This window comes from Arachis stenosperma, chromosome 4, assembly GCF_014773155.1.
Source record: "Arachis stenosperma cultivar V10309 chromosome 4, arast.V10309.gnm1.PFL2, whole genome shotgun sequence".
Classification (NCBI taxonomy): Eukaryota; Viridiplantae; Streptophyta; class Magnoliopsida; order Fabales; family Fabaceae; genus Arachis; species Arachis stenosperma.
In genome coordinates this window covers 20,323,067-20,343,009 of record NC_080380.1, presented here as the reverse complement: position 1 = coordinate 20,343,009, position 19,943 = coordinate 20,323,067, and the positions used below count along the sequence as shown (strand labels likewise).

Here is a 19,943-nt window from a genome sequence, read left to right as displayed (position 1 = left end):
TTCTTCTTTTTTCTTATTTCTTTCTTTCTTTTAGTTGAATGAATGTAAGTTTACCATCTTTCAAGTAATTTTGCAGAATTATGTGTTTCTTCTTCTTCTTTGTTTGATTTTTTTATTTTTATTCTTGTTAAGAAAGAATAAAACAAGAGGAAACTTGAGAAGGTAAAACAAGAAAGGAAAGATGAATAGCAAAAAAAAAAAGAAGGTGGTGATGATAAAAAGAAGTAGCAGCAAAAGATAAGGAGGAGGAAGAAGAAGAATTTTAAATTATGCAGAATTTATAAGTACGAATCCATCCAAAATTTTTAAACAATATACCTAAATATCTTAGTTTTATCCCGAAATTTGCTGTAACTACACAAATTGAGAAAATTCTATGGCAAAAATTTTGGATTAGGCAACGTCATCAATATGGCAAAATTTCTAAAATAATAATAACAATAACGACAATAACGATAACGATGATACGTATAAGAAGAAGACGACAATGCTATAACGATGATGAAAAAGATGGAGAAGAAGAAAAAGGAAAGAAGAGAAAAAAGTTCAACGAGAAAAGAAAGAGAAAGTGGTGGTATTAGTGACAACGATAACGAAAGAGAAAAATAACAAAAAAGAAAGAGGAGAAAAAGAGGAGAAGAAGAAGAAGAACATGCACGTGAATGTAAATAACTTATATGTGAAAAATAATTAATTTTATTAGATTTTGTAATTAAATTCTTGTCATAATATATTAATATTAAAATTAACAAAATATTTATTTATATGTATTAGTTGCTTATAATGGTTGTTTTTTTAATTTTATTTTACTTTTATGTAAATATATGAATTGTGGCACCAAAGAGGCAAAGACCAATAATATTATAAAATTTTCACACAGAGAGAGAGAGAGATTACCTGATAATACAATTTGAACCTGTGGATTTCAATTTTCTATCAGCTTGCAATTTTTTTCCCCTTCGGCCTCTCAAACTTAAAATTTTGGGGCCATACACAGACTTTTACCAAATTTGCAACGGCAAAAGGAGGCCAAACATATCACATATGGCCATATACATGTAAGTTTAATTAGAATATATATCCAGAAAAGAAAAAAAATAATCTGTTTATATGAAAGAAAACCTTTCAACTCTATAGCTAACCAACACAAGAATGTAGATCATCATCGACATTCAATAAGAGAAACCAAGTCTTCTATTGACGAGGAAGTCTTTTTCTACTTAGTATCTCCTGTTCTTTCAGTCGATGTTGGAATCTTGCAAGGCGAGCTTGAAGCCCCACAAGGCTAGCTGCTTTTCGAGAAAGCACATAGCTCAGTTGGGTTACATAGTTGTCAATAAGGCTTCCTGGCTTATCCACTTCTGCCAATAGTTTCATTTCCTGAAAACCAAAAGCAAATATAAGACGAGCACTAGAAAAAATAGATTGCCTATATGTTTTGTGGAATTTGAGAACCACAAACTTCCTTTTTTTTTCTATGCTAAACAATAAGAATCTTTGCTAGAATCGAAGTGGCGTTATCTATTTATCTTTAGCATTTGAATCTGAAAACGAATCTTATAGTCATATGTTTCCAACTTTGTAGCACTTCTCAATGATAGAAAAACTAATGTTAAGCATGCTAATTAATGGCACGAGAATTTGCATTTCACAAACATAACCTAAAAAATGTCATAACTTACTTCACGAACAATTTCCATAGTGTCCTCAATTTCTTTTCTATGAGCAGCAATTAGTGCTTCTTCCTCCTTGAAAAGCACAAAAAAGAGTTTATCAGAAAACAGACACAATGCTAGTATTTAACTGAAAACTTGTAAAGAAATGGTAGTTCCATGTGATTTTACAAACCTCAAGTATCTCACTGATATTATTATTAGGAGAGGATTCTGCTTCATAGAGCCTGGATCCAGTGGCAATTGAGTTATAGTTCCCTATGCTCTGCTGGTAGGAGTTAGTGGTGAACATGTCAGAACCATTGGAATCCCTTTTCATGCAGTTTGCAGGCCTTTCAGTATCATTAGGCCTTCTTCTATATGGCGAGGAAACCTTTTTCATTCTCTCATCAGTATCATTTTGTGAATAAGAGTTCATACTTTGACTGGTAGAACCATTGCACGAGTTCTTCACTTCAAACCTCTCCTTGTCCATTGAAGCAGAACCTAAGCCTTTTTCCTCTCGTTCATTGACAAGGAGCTGTTTGTCAACATCAGCGGCAGAGATGTACAAAGAACTTTCCTTTTCAATAAATTTCCTGCCAATATCCATTGGTTTCACTTGACATTGATCATAAAAATTTTCCGAACCAGCACCAGCTGGAAGGGATGATGTAGATGTAGATGAAACCTCCTTATTAGCCTGTGGTGCTGGATTTGGGGGCTGGTCTTTTCTGGGATTTCCACTTTTTGATAGACTTTTAACCCTGTTCAAATAATGGTGAAAGTTAAAATATGTCCTTGAAATGAAGCACCCTGTCATGAAGCACTATGTTAAAGCTCATTGTAGGGAAACATACCTATCTGCATATCTTAAGGTGTTAAGCGTGTGTTCGCAAGATCCCGCACCTGGGGATATACAGGAGATCATAACAGTCTTTGAGTTGCCCACAAAGGAATCCCGAAGCACCTCAGTAAGTTTACTTCCTCGAAATGGAATGTGGATCTGATCATTGTCAAGAGCACGAATGCATTCTTTCAAAGCCAAAAGGCTTTTATTGATTTCTGCTCCTTCGATTCTATAATACAGATGCATAGAAGTTGCAACGTGAGGTGATCTGTTACTATAAGAAACAGTACTTTATCTGAACCAAGAAAATTGACATAAGGCAGAGATGGAGGAGGCCACCAAATTTTGCTTTGCAGGCAATTGCACAAACACTTCTATTAAAATTTAAATGACAATAAACAGCTAACATGTTTGCACATTTGAGTTCTATTTACAAAGCAATACTCTGCAGTATTAAATTATTAGGGCAACTATTTAGACTCAGTTTGTTATGCTAAACCTAGTTTGATCTTTGAAAAACCATCAACAAAAATAACTTCATAATTTTCTTCTTAAATTTTTCGTTTATATCATGTTTGCGATAATATCAGCTATAAAGTTAGTATCTACTAAGTAAAAGCCTTTAAAGTGTTTGCTTACAGCAAGAAACATAGAGTAGAAAAAAGAAAAGAACAAATATATAATTTCATACCCTAATAGCCGAGACAAGGTTGGTTAAAAAAAACTAAACAAAAAGAAAATGGTTCTTTTGTCTAACTCTAAAGATTTTCAACATTTGATGTGGCTTGATGCTATGCACCCAAAGATTTGGATTATGCAGAGTTCTGAACTCATTGCCAAATGAGGTGTTCGACAAAAATAACATGCATAGAACACTTGAAAAATTCCACCGTAAGCATTAAACTTTTTTGGGATTCAAACATCAAGCAAAAAATTCAACTGTGGAACACTACCGTGTCTGACGATCATTGTCAGTAGTGTCAGCACCTCTTTCACTTCCAGCAAGATCGATGAAAGAAATCTTCCCCACAAGCTTCCCATTTCTTTCTTCATTCTTATCGTTGTTCCGCTTGCTCTCTTTCACCTCCTTGTGCTTCTTTATAGCCAGTTGTAAGATAGCATGTGACCTAGAGGACTCCTCATTAGCACCAGTGGATCCTGTACTTCTTGCAGCATTCCCTTTCTCAATGAATTCTCTGACAATTTGTACATCAGAAACTTCAAATTCTTGCAGTCCTACAATGCAAACTTGCTGCCTTCCATCCTCCCTCATTAAAAGTTTCCTATACATAGAATGACAGAAACAACCATTAAGCAACATGTTAACCCAGTGTGCACCAAAAAGCCAATAAAACATGCAGCTTAATAAAATGAGTAAGATGACTGACATCTGTATATCCATACAAATTCAGACATATAAACATTTCAATTCTTATAAAGCAGAAAATAATCAGAAAATGAATGGTCGGTGTAGTATTAAGTTAAGGAGGAATGCCCATCGGATAGGACAAATACTTATTGAAGCATTTGAATAGTTAATATTAAAAATACCATATTCTAATTAAGGCTCAAATCCACATTGAAAGCATTTATACCAAAGCAAACATCATGGTTAAGGACACACTAAGGTGCGTCACTCTCATCAAACGTATTTACAACACACTGCTAGGAACTCGGGTATTATAAGGTACCCAAAGTCCCAAATCCGATAGTATGGGATGCTTGATGTTGTATTTAAAGAGAGTGGTTCTTCCACCTTAATATCTAGCTTTTAAAGTGTGGTTTCTCACTTTCCTTAGATACTTAACATGCACCCATTGAATTCATATGAAAGGTTAAAATAGATTAACATAAATATTATCAAAATGGAGAGAAATACCCACTTTCGGTCACCAAGAAGATCAAAAAGTTTTCCACCATATATCTCAAAGTAACTAAGCCACAGTTTGAATTTCTGATTTTGGTAAAATGGCTGATGCAGCTGCCGAACAAGGTCTTCGGCAGCTCTGAGTGGTAATGGCTGCATTGTGTACGTTTTGCCACTTCCTGAAAGTAAAGCATTATTTAGGGTCACAGTAATGGATACGGGAGATAGACCATCGGCTCAAGGATCACAAACCTGGGGATAATGAATGAATAAACATAGATATTGAGAGAATTTACAATTTCTGCTTCATGGAAAATGTTTTGCATTATAAAGTTAAAATATTCAAGTACTTATGTATTGTGTTTGCATTGATCCACAAGTAATAGGTATCATCCTACATCTAGGCCAAGGCCATCAATAGTCTCCAACTCTCTCACACATTAGTCATTTTTCTGTTAATTTGGAGATGTAAATATAGCAAATAAGCAACTCAGCCAGAAGAGTCCTAATGTTTTCACTCAATATGTTCCAAACTGACACTGTGCAGGAAAATAATATGGCATGTAAAAGGGTAGCCAAGTTAAATATAACAAAACATAAATTTTAAACCCTAAACTAAACCAGAGCAAATATTGGAAAACTTCAGGCTTTTGGTTTGGACAAATAGTGATAATTTAGTACAGTTATGATATCATTAGCAGAGATAAATTTTTCACCTGTTTGACCATAAGCAAAACAGGTAGCTTTGGTTCGCTCAAAAATTGTAGGAATAATTGGTTGTACTGTATCTCGATATACCTGTTATCGCAAAGTAATAATGCCTTAGGCCAAACAAATGAAGCTGAAGAAACAGACAAACATAAAAAAAAACAAGGGCAAATCATGGTACCAAAACCATTCGTTAAAAAAAAAAGAAGTCAAACTCAATCTTCAATATGAGATGTCTTACGTCATCATTGGTAACATTCTCATCAAAAACAGCATCAAAACAAAAATCGTGTTTCTCCACGTAAGCTGTCAAATCAACCTTTTCATGATAGAACAATAAATTAGATATTTTAGCGGTAAATGAGAATAAGAACTCAATATTTAAATAGCATTGCTGTTTAGTGTTTACAAAGGGTAAATACTGCTCCAGTCCTATATCTAAACAAACCTTTAGTTTGGGTTCATGAACCGTCAAATATGCATAATCAGATACAGATACAACATCATCCTCCTTCTTGGCAAGCTCCTTCTTGTTTAAAGGTCTTTTGCGCACCTAAGAAACATATAAAAAAGGATAGTTTTAAAAAAGGAAAAAGTTGAGATAAAAGATAACAATTAATTCAAATGTTAAATGGGGGAAAAAAAAAATAGCTCATAGTTCAACAGTGAAATGGTTCTAAGTGTTGTGAGTATCCATTTAGAAAATCTTTTAAGAGGATGCATTTAATCATCACTTTCTATTTCAATAAAGTAATTATAAATCCCTCTCAAATGTTAACAAAACAGACTACGCGCGATTTCAACAGTAAAAAGGTTCAAATTGCAGTGGATTTTCATTTAGGAAACCTGAAATCCTTTAAGAAGATACATTTTTCTCATTGCTTTCTATCCTGAATGCTGATGAATGACATTGGCTAAATGCTTCTGCCAGTCAGGGATATTAATGTCTATAAAGGAATGACATACCACAACTTTAATCTTTGCAACATTATTTTCCCTTGTACTATTATCTAATTCATTCATAGGCAAAGAAATTGATGCGTCAAAATCTGCTTCTCCTTGTTCCTGTTTGCTGTTAACTGGATTGAAATCATCTTGAAACGCTCTAGTATCTGCAGGCAATAATGGTGATGGCTCAAAAGATTCTGCTATAACTTCCTGAAAGGAGGAAAAGAAAAAAATTAGAACCAACAGTCACACAAAGTAGAAACACTTGTATTACTGACAACATTACATGTAGAAGAATTTTCTCTATAAGGATATGTTTGTTAAAATTGGGGTGGAATTATTCATTGATGAGTTTGATGTGCAAATTTATACATGGAGATCATCCATGAAAATTTCCTCCTCATTTTTACGTCCAACCAAACATTGTAATTTGTAGAAAAATCCAAGTAGTAGTATGTTCACATTGGCTTACTAGGATTAATAGGCCACACAGGTGACATGAGATAAAGCATACCTCAGACAAAAGCTCTGTATCATCCATAGCATGAAGATCCAAAAGGCCAGCTCCAAAATCCCCCCTGAAGTCAGGAGAGTAAGGCCCATCTGACAAAGGTACTCCACCTAAAATTTGGGCAGTGGGTGTATATGGCTCTGAACCAGATTCCCCGTTAAAATTGAGGTTTCTCATTAACTTAAAGAGCCTCTGCTTCTCTTCAGCAGACTGCGCTCCGTAACCCTATAACAATATCGTATTCAACCAAGTCACCCACACAGACCACCATCATATGTCAAAATAAACAAAATTTGGCAAATTTTATCGCAGCCAAAATAAGCTTCTTAAAATCACAAAAAGCCCCACATAATTATCCCCAAAATGCAGGATCACTCAAACTTCAAAGACTCATTCAACATAATCTTTATTCTTGTCTTCTTAACTTTGCTTTAGCAAAGAGGATTTGTCTCGGGATTACCCATTTTTAAGGGTTTCCCTAAATTGAAAGTCCCCACTTGGTATACCTCCATGCCAAGGCTCTACCAAATTCAGTCTATACGCCATAACTATTACCATTATTACAAGCAGATACTCCAAAATTTTCAACTTACAAAAAATTTATCCAAAACATAAAAGAAAGAAATTAATCAAATTATCACATATATAATCAACCAAAATCCCTTTACCAAAGACTTGCATGGAACTACATATTCACAATCCTATAAAAACAAGCATCAATTGAAGTTGTGTCCTTCACAAAAAGGTGAGCTAACATACCTGCATGAGAAGGTTCGGAACGAGGCGATGATCGATGCCAGTGGAAGCCACGGGAGAGGCCAGATGCTGCAACCCGGCAGATTGCAGCCACCGCGCCATGACCGCATCGCCGGCATCAGTGGCTGCATTCCCCGCGCCGTGCAGAGGGCCACCGCCGCCGTCATAAAGAGCGGCGGCTGCAGCATTGCTCTGCTGCATCTGGCCACCCGCGTGGCGCTGCGAACGGCGTTGGGGCGCCAATTTTCAAGATCTCTTTAACACACTTCGCACAAAAAAAAATTCAAAGAAAGAACCAAAAAAATTGAGAAAGTTCGGAGAATTCAGAAATTTCGGAGGAAGAATAAAAAAACAGAGAGAATGGAAGAGAAACTCACGAGAATAAGGTGAATTTGGAGATTCGGAGAAGAACATGGAAAGTGAGGAGGAATCAGAATCGGCGTAACCTTGCAATGGCTAATAACGAATCGAAGTGAAAGTCGGTGGATTGAGATTCAGATCTGAAAATAACGATTCGGTAGCTCGATTTCTTTGATTCAGTGGCCACAAGAATGGCTCCTTCGATATTCCACAATGCAAAACAACGAAGAAGAAGAAGGAGAAGAAGAAGAAAGAGGAGAGAGAAACCCTGTGAAAGCCTTTAATTCGATTGAGAAACAAGAAAAATGCGAATTATTTTTCAATCCTGTAAGATTAAGCTTCTAAGTTTGTATAATTAATGTTTCTTTGTGTAATTAATTTTGTAATCATTGTATTTTTCAAAATATTTAAACGGCTATGTGGAAAGAAGTCGTGGTTGCTTTTCCTGATGAAAAGACCGATATGCCCTCATACTTGTTCTTAATTCTGGTATGCTCCAACAACATGCAACCAGTGTGCATATAATTAGCCACGTTATGAATCTAACAAATGGCAACCATGTATTGCCTTACCAATTCTTCAACTATATTGTAATTTATAGATTATAGATTATAAATTATAGATATGGATAACATAGATAGATATTTGTAGATGCTCCTACGATCCATTTCTTTTAAAAGAAAAAAAAAAGAAAGAAAATATTTAACTTTCATAATTTTGCTACTATCTCTTACAATTCTAATAATATGTGATTAATATATGAATGAATAATAACATTTTATTTTAAAATTAATACATTTGTAATACAGTAAAGGTTTGAAAGTGTTGAAATGAAAACGAACAATAGTATTTGTTTTTTTCGATAGGGTGCCTAAAAATTACTTGTTACAATATATAATGTATTTCGATGCTTTTTTTTATCTTATTATTTGATTTTGACATTTCGTAATGTTTCTTTCATCTATTAGAGGAGACATGAATGTATATAAATTTAAATGCTAGAATATTTTTTTATCAAAATTTTGAGGTAAATATTAAAATAATTTTTAACTTTTTATTTATATTTTAAAAGTGATTCAATATTATTCTCATTTTTAAGAGGATACATCAAGTGAGAAATAGATTGTTGATATAAAAATATGAAAATGTAATTATTATTATTATTGGATTAAATTGAATGACAAGATTAAATTAATTTTAAATGCTAAAATTAAAATTAAAATTATTATTCCCTTACTTTTTCTCTCTTTTTCATACTAAAAGTAGGATTTTTTCTCACATAGTTTTTTTCTCTTCTTTTTGTGTTTGGATTTTAGATACCAAAAATAAATTTCTAATTTTTAAACATCTCTTTATGTTGTGTTATTCTTTTTATTATTGTCGTTGTTATAGCTCCTCTCTACGAAGTCTCTAGTTTCCGTAGATTCTTCTATTTATGCCTACTTACTATTGGCTAATGCAACTTTTTCTTAGCTTGCTTCTTCAGTGTGTTGTAAAAATGGCTGAAATCAAAGGAGGCGTCAAAGACAACATAGTTCGACCACCCTTATAGAACAAATTCCGGTGTGAAATCTGTGCCTTGTGCCTCCAAGACAAATCGGGCAAGAGGAGCAACGAAAACGTAGAGAGTTATGCCAATAACAGTAGTGACGAGACTAGTAGTGAAGGAAATAACGCAACACAAGGAGATGTTCAAAAATTAAAGCTGGTTTAATTTTGGTCATTGTTTTGTCGATTTTTAGCAAATCGATGGTGGTTCGATATCTTGTAGTCTGGTAGCGAAACCTACTCCTCTGTGCGAATACCAGTTTTCTAGAAGTGCATCAAAACGTCTTCGATTAGACAAATGTTGAAAATAAAAATAAATAAAATTTGTAAATTGATAAATAAAACTTAGAAATTAAAATTTTCGAAAATTAAATACATGGTAAATGAAAAGGTTTGCATCAGAATTAAAAGAAAATAATAAAAATACCTTTAATTAAATCAAAAGACTCTTAACATAAGCGATAAAATACAGAAGGATAAATTAAACAGAGAAAGTGGAGAACACTTAGTAAATAAGATTAATTGAAATATTAAATTTACAGAAAAATAAATTGAAAGAAAGAAGAAGGTGGAATGAACCCTACAGAAAATATAACTCGAATGCAAACTCAGGAATTCCCTGGTATGTGAGAGTGCTAGAGTGTTTTTTCTGAGTAAAAGTTCCAACCCCTATTCTCTAACACTTCCTAGTATTTATAGGCTATCTTACATAACGGTCAATTAAATCACAATTAATTACAATTAAATAAAATTACAAATTTTGAAATGCAATCCCTCTTGGTAATCATTTTCGCTGCGTGATTGTTGATATTTCCCATGTTTTTCTCGTGTGGTAGAAGCCATTAACCTTCTCGCTTCCACAACTATTCGATCAGTTCTTCAAAGGCCTTACTCGATTTCTCGAATCGAGTCTCCTATTCGATTTAGCTTACTCGATCAACAAAACAATCGAAATCCAAATCCACGCTGATTACTTTCAATCTTCATACTCGTACGCGTGTCTTCTCGAAAAACCACACTTGACTTATTTCGATTCAACTTACTCTTATCGAAAATATTTTCGATCAACAAATTGCCCCCTTGGATTAATGTGATTGCCTTCGATAACATTATCGAAGAATAAAGCACTTAATCCAAAAGACGTCAGTTTTTCAAATCAGTAATAATTGTCATTAAAACTCCACATTACTACTAATCCACTCGACATGTCTCCCGAGACTTACGCTTTCTCTCCCTACCACTTCATCTTCCTCGCGAAGTTACTTCTATTCGCATTTTTCTACAGTAACGGCTACAGTGATACTTTAAATTCATCACTCTCTCCTTTGTTCAAAACTTCTCGAACCTCATCATTCTCTAAATTTTCTCTGTACCAAGAATTTCTTCACAGAAACCCTCAACCTTCATTCTTACTTCCTCTCCTGGAAAAATGACTGGTTCTTCTTCTCAGGCTGCCACCCAAGACAAGGGTAAAGGCCCCAAAACATCATTGCCATCTCCACCGGCCCTTCGTATCCTCAATCAAGTTAATGATGAAATCATTGACGATCTCCATTTGCAAACTAATGACACCAAAATTCTAATCCCCTTTACAATCGGTGTCGATACTCACTGTTTTCTTGGACCGATTGAATCTCTAGAGAGGGCGAATAAACCAATCCTTTAACATCTCCCATTTCATCAACCAAAAATCCTTCAGGAACAACCCAAAGATTAATCCTCGGGGATAGGATTTTATAGCTTGGTATCAACGCCTTGAACCTACTAAAAGTGCTGACTGAAAAGCTTTAGGAATTTATGAACTACTAAGACTCTCCCACTTTTCACTTACCACATACCCTTGGATGATTGGGGCAGTGACTTGTTTCTGGAATAGAACAACCAACAACTTTCACTTTCATGTGGAATGATCGGAATGTCTCTTCTTGATGTGGCTGCTATTACAGAGCTTCCCATCAATTCACCAGATTGTACCCCTGACATGCAGTCCAATCATCAATACAATATGGTTTTAACCAACTCTTACAGTGACTTTATCGCCCATAACATGGGTGTATAAGGTACAAAAAATACTGAAAATGAATATGTTGCCTTTCTATTTTATTGGTTAAATGCAATCCTATTCGGTTCTCGAAGTATCCAAATGTTGAAACTCTACCTTCCTTTAGCTACTCTTCTCCAAGAAGGAAAAGCCCTCAATTTGGCAAAGCTTCTTCTAGGACATATTTTTGAAGAGCTTGGTCAATTTGTTTGTGACCTTCGAAACAACAAAATAGCAGTGCAGGGGGCCCTCTATGGCTTCTCCAACTATGGCTTAATGTCATTTTTGAAAATTTCATGACAAAACTTGAAGGTGGTAGTACTGATAAGTAATACATTGAAGGTTTTTTACTGTCCGAATTCAAACCCAATTTTCTGGATACTGAATTAGATGAAGATAGATTTTGGGCTATTTTCTCTCTTTTCTATTCCTGCAAAGATTTCGAAAATGATCAACTCAATTTTACTCCTTTTCTGCGTCGCAATCGTGGTCCTGCCTGGCTGGATCGTTTACTCTTCCCTGATACTAATGAAGAAAATGAACTTGCAAATCAAAGTTGGGCGAATGTGCTGGCTGTTCAAGTAATTCCCATAGGACTACCTTCAATCAAAAAAGAAAGGTTCAAAATAACTCTATACGTCCCTCATTTAACAGCCAGACAACTGGAATTTTCTCAAGCCATTCCAACACCACAACCTCAAAATAATGATCCATTTTGGCACATTGTTTTAATAACTCAGGAGGATTTCAGTACTTGTCTCCTGAAAAACCAACAGCGTAGGAATCGTTTCAATTTCTTGGTCTATGAACGCAGTTCCTTCATCACTGAATCCTGCTTCGAATGGTGGATGCTTATTATTCAAAGTACACTCGTACTTTAGAAGAGATTCAACAAACTACTGTTTGAACTGCCCCTGTCACTGAGAGCTCTCGAAAAAGAACTCAAAAAAGAAAAATTGAGACTGCTCGACCACCACCACACAAAAGCAGAAGGACTCCCACCAGAACTTTCAGGAAGGTAACTAACCTTTTTTAGGCCTTTTCCTTCTAACTTAGAAGGCACTTCACATTATATATATATATATATATATATATATATATTACTTTTATACTCAATTCTGAACCTCTTATCAGTTAGTGCTGCTGTCATCAAGTAAAACCGCTAACAAAAGTGAACCAACTAATAAGGAAGCTATTACTGTCTCCTCCCCATCGGAAAACGCAGTTGATTCTGACCCTAGTTCTCAACTAGTACCAAAATCCAAACTTCCTCAGGTAACACAATTATTTCTAAACACAACATGCTTTGATTTAAAAATAAAAAATTTTAAACTAATAACTGTGTACCTTCTGTATTAGCCTGTCAATGTTGCCCACTCGACTTCAACTGCTGGGGCTCTTGACCAACCAATTCTGCCACAACAATATGATCAAGAACAATCCACATCACATGACTCAATTCAATTCACAGGACCCATTCAACCAATTCCAGCCACTTTTCCACCTGTTTTTCATACAACACAGGTGATTGATTCAACTGCAAATCCCTTGCAACACTCTCCAGAAGAAACCCATAGACTTGAATCAACTTCACCAAATGATCAAGATGCCTTTACTAAAGAAAATCAAACGGTCCCAGGCTCCGATTCCCAGACTCTGATTCTGCTTCTAAAGCTTTTGACACCACCAATTCAGATTCTTCTTGATCCAAGGTTTTAGAGACCCCTCCAGAGTTGCAACCTGATCCTTCACTCTAGACCCCTCCAGGACCAAGACCAGGGATATCGAATGTTCCTACCACTCTAACTAGTGCTACCTTGGATGACTTGATTTCTGTTTTGAATAAAGTTATCCAAGAAAACAAAGTGCCAGTGCCTATACCAGCAATCTCAAGACCTGCTACATCAAGGCCTCCAATCGAATTAAATCCTGACACTCGAGAACAACTTCGATCACTCATCAAACTCTTGGATCATCCACCTACTACATGGGTTAATGACCCAATTCTCAACAAACTCTTGGAAGATTGCTTGAATTCCTCTTTTGAATTTCCAACTAACACACCACATTCTGTCTCAATCCAAGAATTTAAATAACTTCTCAATGAGAGTGTTGCATCTTAGTTTTAACTCCAAGAAACTGAAAATGAAGAAGTTACAGCCAAATCTAAAATAGAGAATTGTCTTACAATTGTTCAACCAATCCAAGTCTCTCGTGAGGAGTTTGATCTGAGGATCTCCCATGTTATTTCTGTTCAAACTTTTCATGATCAAGAAGAAGCAAGACTCGAGGCAGAGTTAGCTCAGATTCAGGAACAACTTGCCACCATACGCCAAAATTGAGCCATCCTAGCCAAACCTCTGGCTGCAGCCCAACAAGATCAACATCTCCTTATTCAGAAACTTGTCTCAATCGACACCGAAAGGGGAGAATATGAAAAACAACTTGAGAAAATCCAAGCTGACAAGTTCAAGCAGATTGAAGTACTTTCAATTTTGAAAAACAAAAGGACAAAGCTGCGCTCCGATTTGGCAAAACTATTGGCATCTTGAACTCCTTTCTAATTTTATTTTTTGTAGTAACTTTCATCTTTTCTGAACTTTAATATATGTTGAACTTTTAAGTTTGCCAACCATAGAAAAGTTTCAAGTATTTTCCATTAATCGAATTAATCACTTTTCTTGACTCGATATCTTTAATTTGATAGGCATTTTCCGAATATATCCGTATTACTTGAAAAGGACCTTCCCAACTATGAGACCATTTATCTAGAAATCTTGATTTCTTTTCCATCGGTAAAATGACTTTTAAAACTAACTCGCCAATCCTGAAAGACTTTTCCTTAATTTGACGATTATAACTTCGAGCAATACTTTCTTTTTGTCGAATTACATTATCAAGTGCCAATATTCGCTCTGAATCTAACTCGTTTAACTCATCAAACATTGCATTCCAATAATCATCGACTGGAAACTCATTCTGTTTCGATACTCTTAAAGTATTCAAATTAATTTCCAAGGGTAATACTGCATCATGGCCATACACCAATTTATAAGGTGAGGTTCTTGTCGAACCTCTTGGTGAATTTCGATAAGCCCATAATACTTGACTTAAAGTCTCATGCCATGTTCGAGGCTTATTCCCGATATGCTTTTTAATCAAGCCTATCAATATCTTATTTGCTGCCTCTACTTGCCCATTAGCCTGTGCATAATAGGGAGTTGAAGTAACCATATTAATGTTTCTTGAAGCCGCAAAATTTTTAATTCGCTAGCCAGTAAACATAGTTCCTTGGTCAGTACTTAACGTCTGAGAAATTCCAAATCGATGGAGAATATTTTCCTCAACAAAGTCAATTATCTCACTTTGACCAACTTCTACTAAAGGAACTGCTTAAACCCATTTTGTGAAATAATCAATAGCCACTAAAATAAATTTGTGTTGTTTTGATGAAGGAGGATGAATTAACCCAATTAAATCTAAAGCCCAACCTCTAAATGGCCATGGCTTTATTATCGAATGTAATTCAGCCATTGGAATCTGCTGTATCGAGCGATGTTTCTGACATTCTTGACATGCCTTTGCATAATTGATACAATCTTTTATCATAAATGGCCAATATACATGGTTGCGATATAACACCCATCTCATTTTCTTTCCTGCCTGATGAGCACCACATATTCCACTATGAACTTTACCCAAAGCAACATTCTGATCTTCTCGACTTAAGCATCTTGATAAACTTCCATCGATCCCCTTTTTGTACAACTCATCAGCCAATAAGACAAAGTTTATTGCCCGTAACTTTACCTTCCTATCGACTGTAATACTGGGATCTCTCAAATAATGAGCAATAGGTTTTCTCCAATCAAAATCCTCCCATTCATCTACACACAAAACTTCTCTTTCATTTGCTGGCACTAAAATTTGATGGATACTAGATAATTTCTTAAAATTTTCCGGACCAATTCGGTACCTTGAAGAAATCTGGGCTAATTCATTAGCAATCTCATTATGAATTCTAGGGATATGCACTAAAGATACTTTTTGAAAAAACGTTAAAAACTCCCAAGTAGTTACTAAATATTTTTGTAACGTCTCATTATTACACTTAAACTCCTTCGATAATTGCTTTAAAACTAACTGTGAATCCCCTAAAATTTGAACCTCTAAAGCTCCTTTGCCGATTAAAATTTCAAGACCCAAAATCAGAGCCTCATATTTGGCTACATTATTAGAACAAGGATACTTTAATTCAAACAAGAACTCTAATGGGATACCCTCTGGTGAGATAATGAGGATTCCAACCCCTGCACCATCTTTATGCTTGGATCCATCGAAATACAATTTCCAATAATTGATTTCTACATCAATTATATTTGCCCCCTGGTCATGCAGATCTTTCGAATTGTCTACAAGAAAATCTGCAATGACCTGTCTTTAACAGCCTTCACTGGGACAAACTGTAAATCAAATTCTGTTAATGCTAACATCCATTTTCCCAAACGCCCCCTTAACATAGGGAAACTTAACATATATTTAACAAGATCAGTTTGTGCTATAACTTTCACCGATTTAGCCACCATATAATACTTTAACATCATACAAGCATGATATAGTGACAAACATAATTTTTCGATCGGGGAATACCTTATCTCGATATCAGTTAAAACTCGACTAAAGTAATAAACTACCCGTTCATGCCCGTTTTCATCGTCTTGTGCCAACATACACCCTATAGTATTTTCAGATGCTGCAATGTATAATTTTAAAGGTTCAAATGAACGAACATTTGCCATAATCGGGGCTTTAGACAAATAAGCTTTAATTGAATCGAACGCCAATTGATGTTCTGTGGTCCATTCAAATTTTGAACCATTTTTCAATTTCACTAAAGGCGCAAATACCCTAGTTCGATCTGAAAGATTCGAAATGAATCTTCGAAGATAATTTACTTTTCCCAAAAACGATTGTACTTCCTTCTTCGATTTAGGTGCAGACAATGCTAATATTATATCCGATTTATTTTTATCGATAGCTATTCCTTTTTTATGAACAACAAAACCTAAGAAATTTTCAGCTGATACCCCAAAAGCACATTTCAAAAGATTCATTTTTAGTCTTTTCTTCCTCATAGTAAGGAACGCCTTTCTTAAATGGCCAATATGTTGATCTACAGAAATCGATTTGACCATTACGTCATTGATATATATTTCTATGAATTTCTCAGTAAATTCATGGAAAATAGCATTCATTGCTCGCTGATATGTTGCTCCAGCATTCTTTAAACCAAAAAATATAACTACCCATTCATATATACCTAGTGCCCCAGGACAACGGAAAGCAGTTTTAGCCACATCATCTTTCGCAATGAAAATTTGGTTACACCCAGAATAACCGTCCATGAAACTATGAATTTCATTTCCCGCTGCAGAATCGATCAACATATCCGCAATTGGCATGAAATATTCATCCTTTGGGGTGGCATTATTTAAATCGCAAAAATCGATACATACTCTTAATTTCTCATTTTTCTTTATCACTGGGATAATAATCATTACCCACTCCACATATCGAGCAGTTCGAATAAATTTTGCCTTGATTAATGATGAGCGGATAATTTATACGCTTTTTGGCATTGTTTTTAGGTAGTTTTTAGTAAGTTCAAGCTACTTTTAGGGATGTTTTCATTAGTTTTTATGTTAAATTCACATTTCTGGACTTCACTATGAGTTTGTGTATTTTTCTATGATTTCAGGTAATTTCTGGCTGAAATTAAGGGACCTGAGCAAAACTCTGAGAAGGAGGCTGACAAAGGACTGCTGATGCTGTTGGAATCTGACCTCCCTGCACTCGAAATGGATTTTCTAGAGCTACAGAACTTCAAATGGCGCGCTCTCAACGACTTTGAAAAGTAGACATCCAGAGCTTTCCAGCATCATATAATAGTCCATACTTTATTCAGGAATTGACGACGTAAACTGGCGCTCAACGCCAGTTCCATGCTGCTGTCTGGAGTAAAACGCCTCAAACACGTCACGACCCGGAGTTGAACGCCCAAAACACGTTACAACTTGGCGTTCAACTCCAAAAGAAGTCTCAGCTCGTGGATAGATCAAGCTCAGCCCAAACACACACCAAGTGGGCCCCGGAAGTGGATTTATGCATCAATTACTTACTCATGTAAACCCTAGTAGCTAGTCTAGTATAAATAGGATAATTTTCTATTGTATTAGACATCTTTGGTCTCAGTTTTGTTTTATTCTTCATCTTAGGAGGTCATTGATCACGTTTTGGGGGCTGGCCATTCGGCCATACCTGAACCTTTCACTTATGTATTTTCAACGGTGGAGTTTCTACATACCATAGATTAAGGGTGTGGAGCTCTGCTGTACCTCAAGTTTTAATGCAATTACTACTATTTTCTATTCAATTCTCTTTATTCCTATTCTAAGATATTCGCTGCACTTCAACTTGATGAATGTGATAATCCGTGACACTCATCATCATTCTCACCTATGAACGCGCGTGATTGACAACCACTTCCGTTCTACCTTAGGCCGGGCGCGTATCTCTTGGATTCCTTAATCAGAATCTTCGTGGTATAAGCTAGAATTGATGGCGGCATTCATAGGAATCCGGAAGGTCTAACCTTGTCTGTGGTATTCCGAGTAGGATTTCGGGATTGAATAACTGTGACGAGCTTCAAACTCCTGAAGGCTGGGCGTTAGTGATAGACGCAAAAGAATCAAGGGATTCTATTCCAACCTGATTGAGAACCGACAGATGATTAGCCGTGCTGTGACAGAGCATTTGGACCTTTTTCACTGAGAGGATGGGATGTAGCCATTGACAACAGTGATGCCCTACATACAGATTGCCATGGAAAGGAGTAAGAGGGATTGGAGGAAGAAGTAGGAAAGTAGAAAAAGAAAGGGCACAGTATCTCCATACGCTTATATGAAATTCCCACTATTAATTTACATAAGTATTTCTATCCCTTTATTTTATTTATCTTTTAAATATCTAATCCAATTACATTTGACTCTACCTGACTGGGATTTACAAGATGACTATAGCTTGCTTCATACCAACAATCTCTGTGGGATCGACCCTTACTCACGTAAGGTATTACTTGGATGACCCAGTACACTTGCTGGTTAGTTGAACGGAGTTGTGTCCACACATAGCAAAGAGCCATTATAATTATTCCATACAACAACAAAGAATACAACATTGATGATCACAATTTCGTCCACCAAGTTTTTGGCGCCGTTGCCGGGGATTGTTCGAGTATGGACAACTGACAGTTCATCTTGTTGCTCAGATTAGGTAATTTTCTTTTCAAAAATTTTTCAAAAATCTTTTTCAAAATTTTTCTTTTCTTTTTTCGTTTTTCCAAACTTTATTTTCGAAAATATTAATAAAAATCCAAAAAAATTAATAAAACCATAAAAATAAAAAATATTTTGTGTTTCTTGTTTGAATCTTGAGTCAATTTTTAAGTTTGGTGTCAATTGCATGCTTTAAAAATTTTTTCTTGTATTTTTCGAAAATTCATGCATTCATAGTGTTCTTCATGATCTTCAAGTTGTTCTTGATAAGTCCTCTTGTTTGATCTTGATATTTTCTTGTTTGGTGTATTTTCTTGTTTTTCATATGCATTTTTTGTTTGTTAGAGTCCATGCATTAAAGATTTCTAAGTTTGGTGTCTTGCATGTTTTCTTTGCATAAAAAATTTTTCAAAAATATGTTCTTAATGTTCATCATGATCTTCAAAGTGTTCTTGGTGTTCATCTTGACATTCATAGTGTTCTTGCATGCATTCCTTGTTTTGATCCAAAAAGAAAAGAGAAAAACACAATTATGATGTTTTAATTTTAATTTTAATTTTTTTCTCTCTCATAATTAAAAATTCAAAAATCAAAAATATATCTTTTCCTTTTTTCTCTCCAAATTTTTGAAATTTTGGGTTGACTTGGTCAAAAATTTTTAAAACTAGTTGTTTCTTACAAGTCAAGTCAAAATTTCAATTTTAAAAATCTTATCTTTTTAAATTCTTTTTCAAATTATTTTCAAAATCTTTTTCTTATCTTTATATCAAATTTTCGAAATTACACTAACAAGTAATATGATTGATTCAAAAATTTGAAGTTTGTTACTTTCTTGTTAAGAAAGGTTCAATCTTTAAAATCTAGAATCTTATCTTTTTAAGTTTCTTGTTAGTTAAGTAATTAATTTTAATTTTAATCTTAAATCTTTTTCAACCATATCTTATCTATCTTATCTTTTGATCTTATTTTTTTTATCATATCTTTTTCAAAATTTTATCTTTTTTCAAATTTTGATTTCAAAATATCCTATCTTAACTTATCTTCTTATCTTTTCAAATTTGATTTTAATATCTTTTTCAACTAACTATTTGACTTTTTGTTTGTTTCTTATCTTTTTCAAAACCACCTAACTACTTTTCTCTCTCTAATTTTCGAAAATACCTCTCTCTTTTTCAAAAATTCTTTTTAATTGTTTTAAATTTCAATTTTAATCATATCTTATCTTTAATTTTCAAAATTACTAACTCCTTTTCAAAAATTAATTTTCGAATTCTCCCTCTCTTTTCTTATTTTATTTAATTATTTATTTACTAACACTTCTCTTCACCTCTCTTCATCCAAAAATCTGAACTCACTCATCCCCCTATG

The 19,943-nt window shown here is 34.7% G+C and overlaps 1 protein-coding gene across 1 annotated transcript; it reads right to left on the bottom strand.

Annotated features, from left to right (window-relative positions):
* Positions 1-854: 854 nt before the first annotated feature.
* On the bottom strand, positions 855-7,991 carry LOC130977042 (kinesin-like protein KIN-13A). Its single transcript, XM_057902040.1, has 13 exons — positions 7,670-7,991; positions 7,296-7,557; positions 6,540-6,761; positions 6,044-6,235; positions 5,526-5,630; positions 5,319-5,396; positions 5,086-5,167; positions 4,386-4,548; positions 3,456-3,785; positions 2,513-2,731; positions 1,849-2,419; positions 1,683-1,748; positions 855-1,380 (listed from the first exon to the last, which is right to left on the bottom strand). Exons 2-13 carry the CDS (start codon positions 7,491-7,493, stop codon positions 1,195-1,197), a joined length of 2,412 nt encoding a protein of 803 aa, XP_057758023.1. The 5' UTR covers positions 7,494-7,557; positions 7,670-7,991; the 3' UTR covers positions 855-1,194.
* Positions 7,992-19,943: the final 11,952 nt, after the last annotated feature.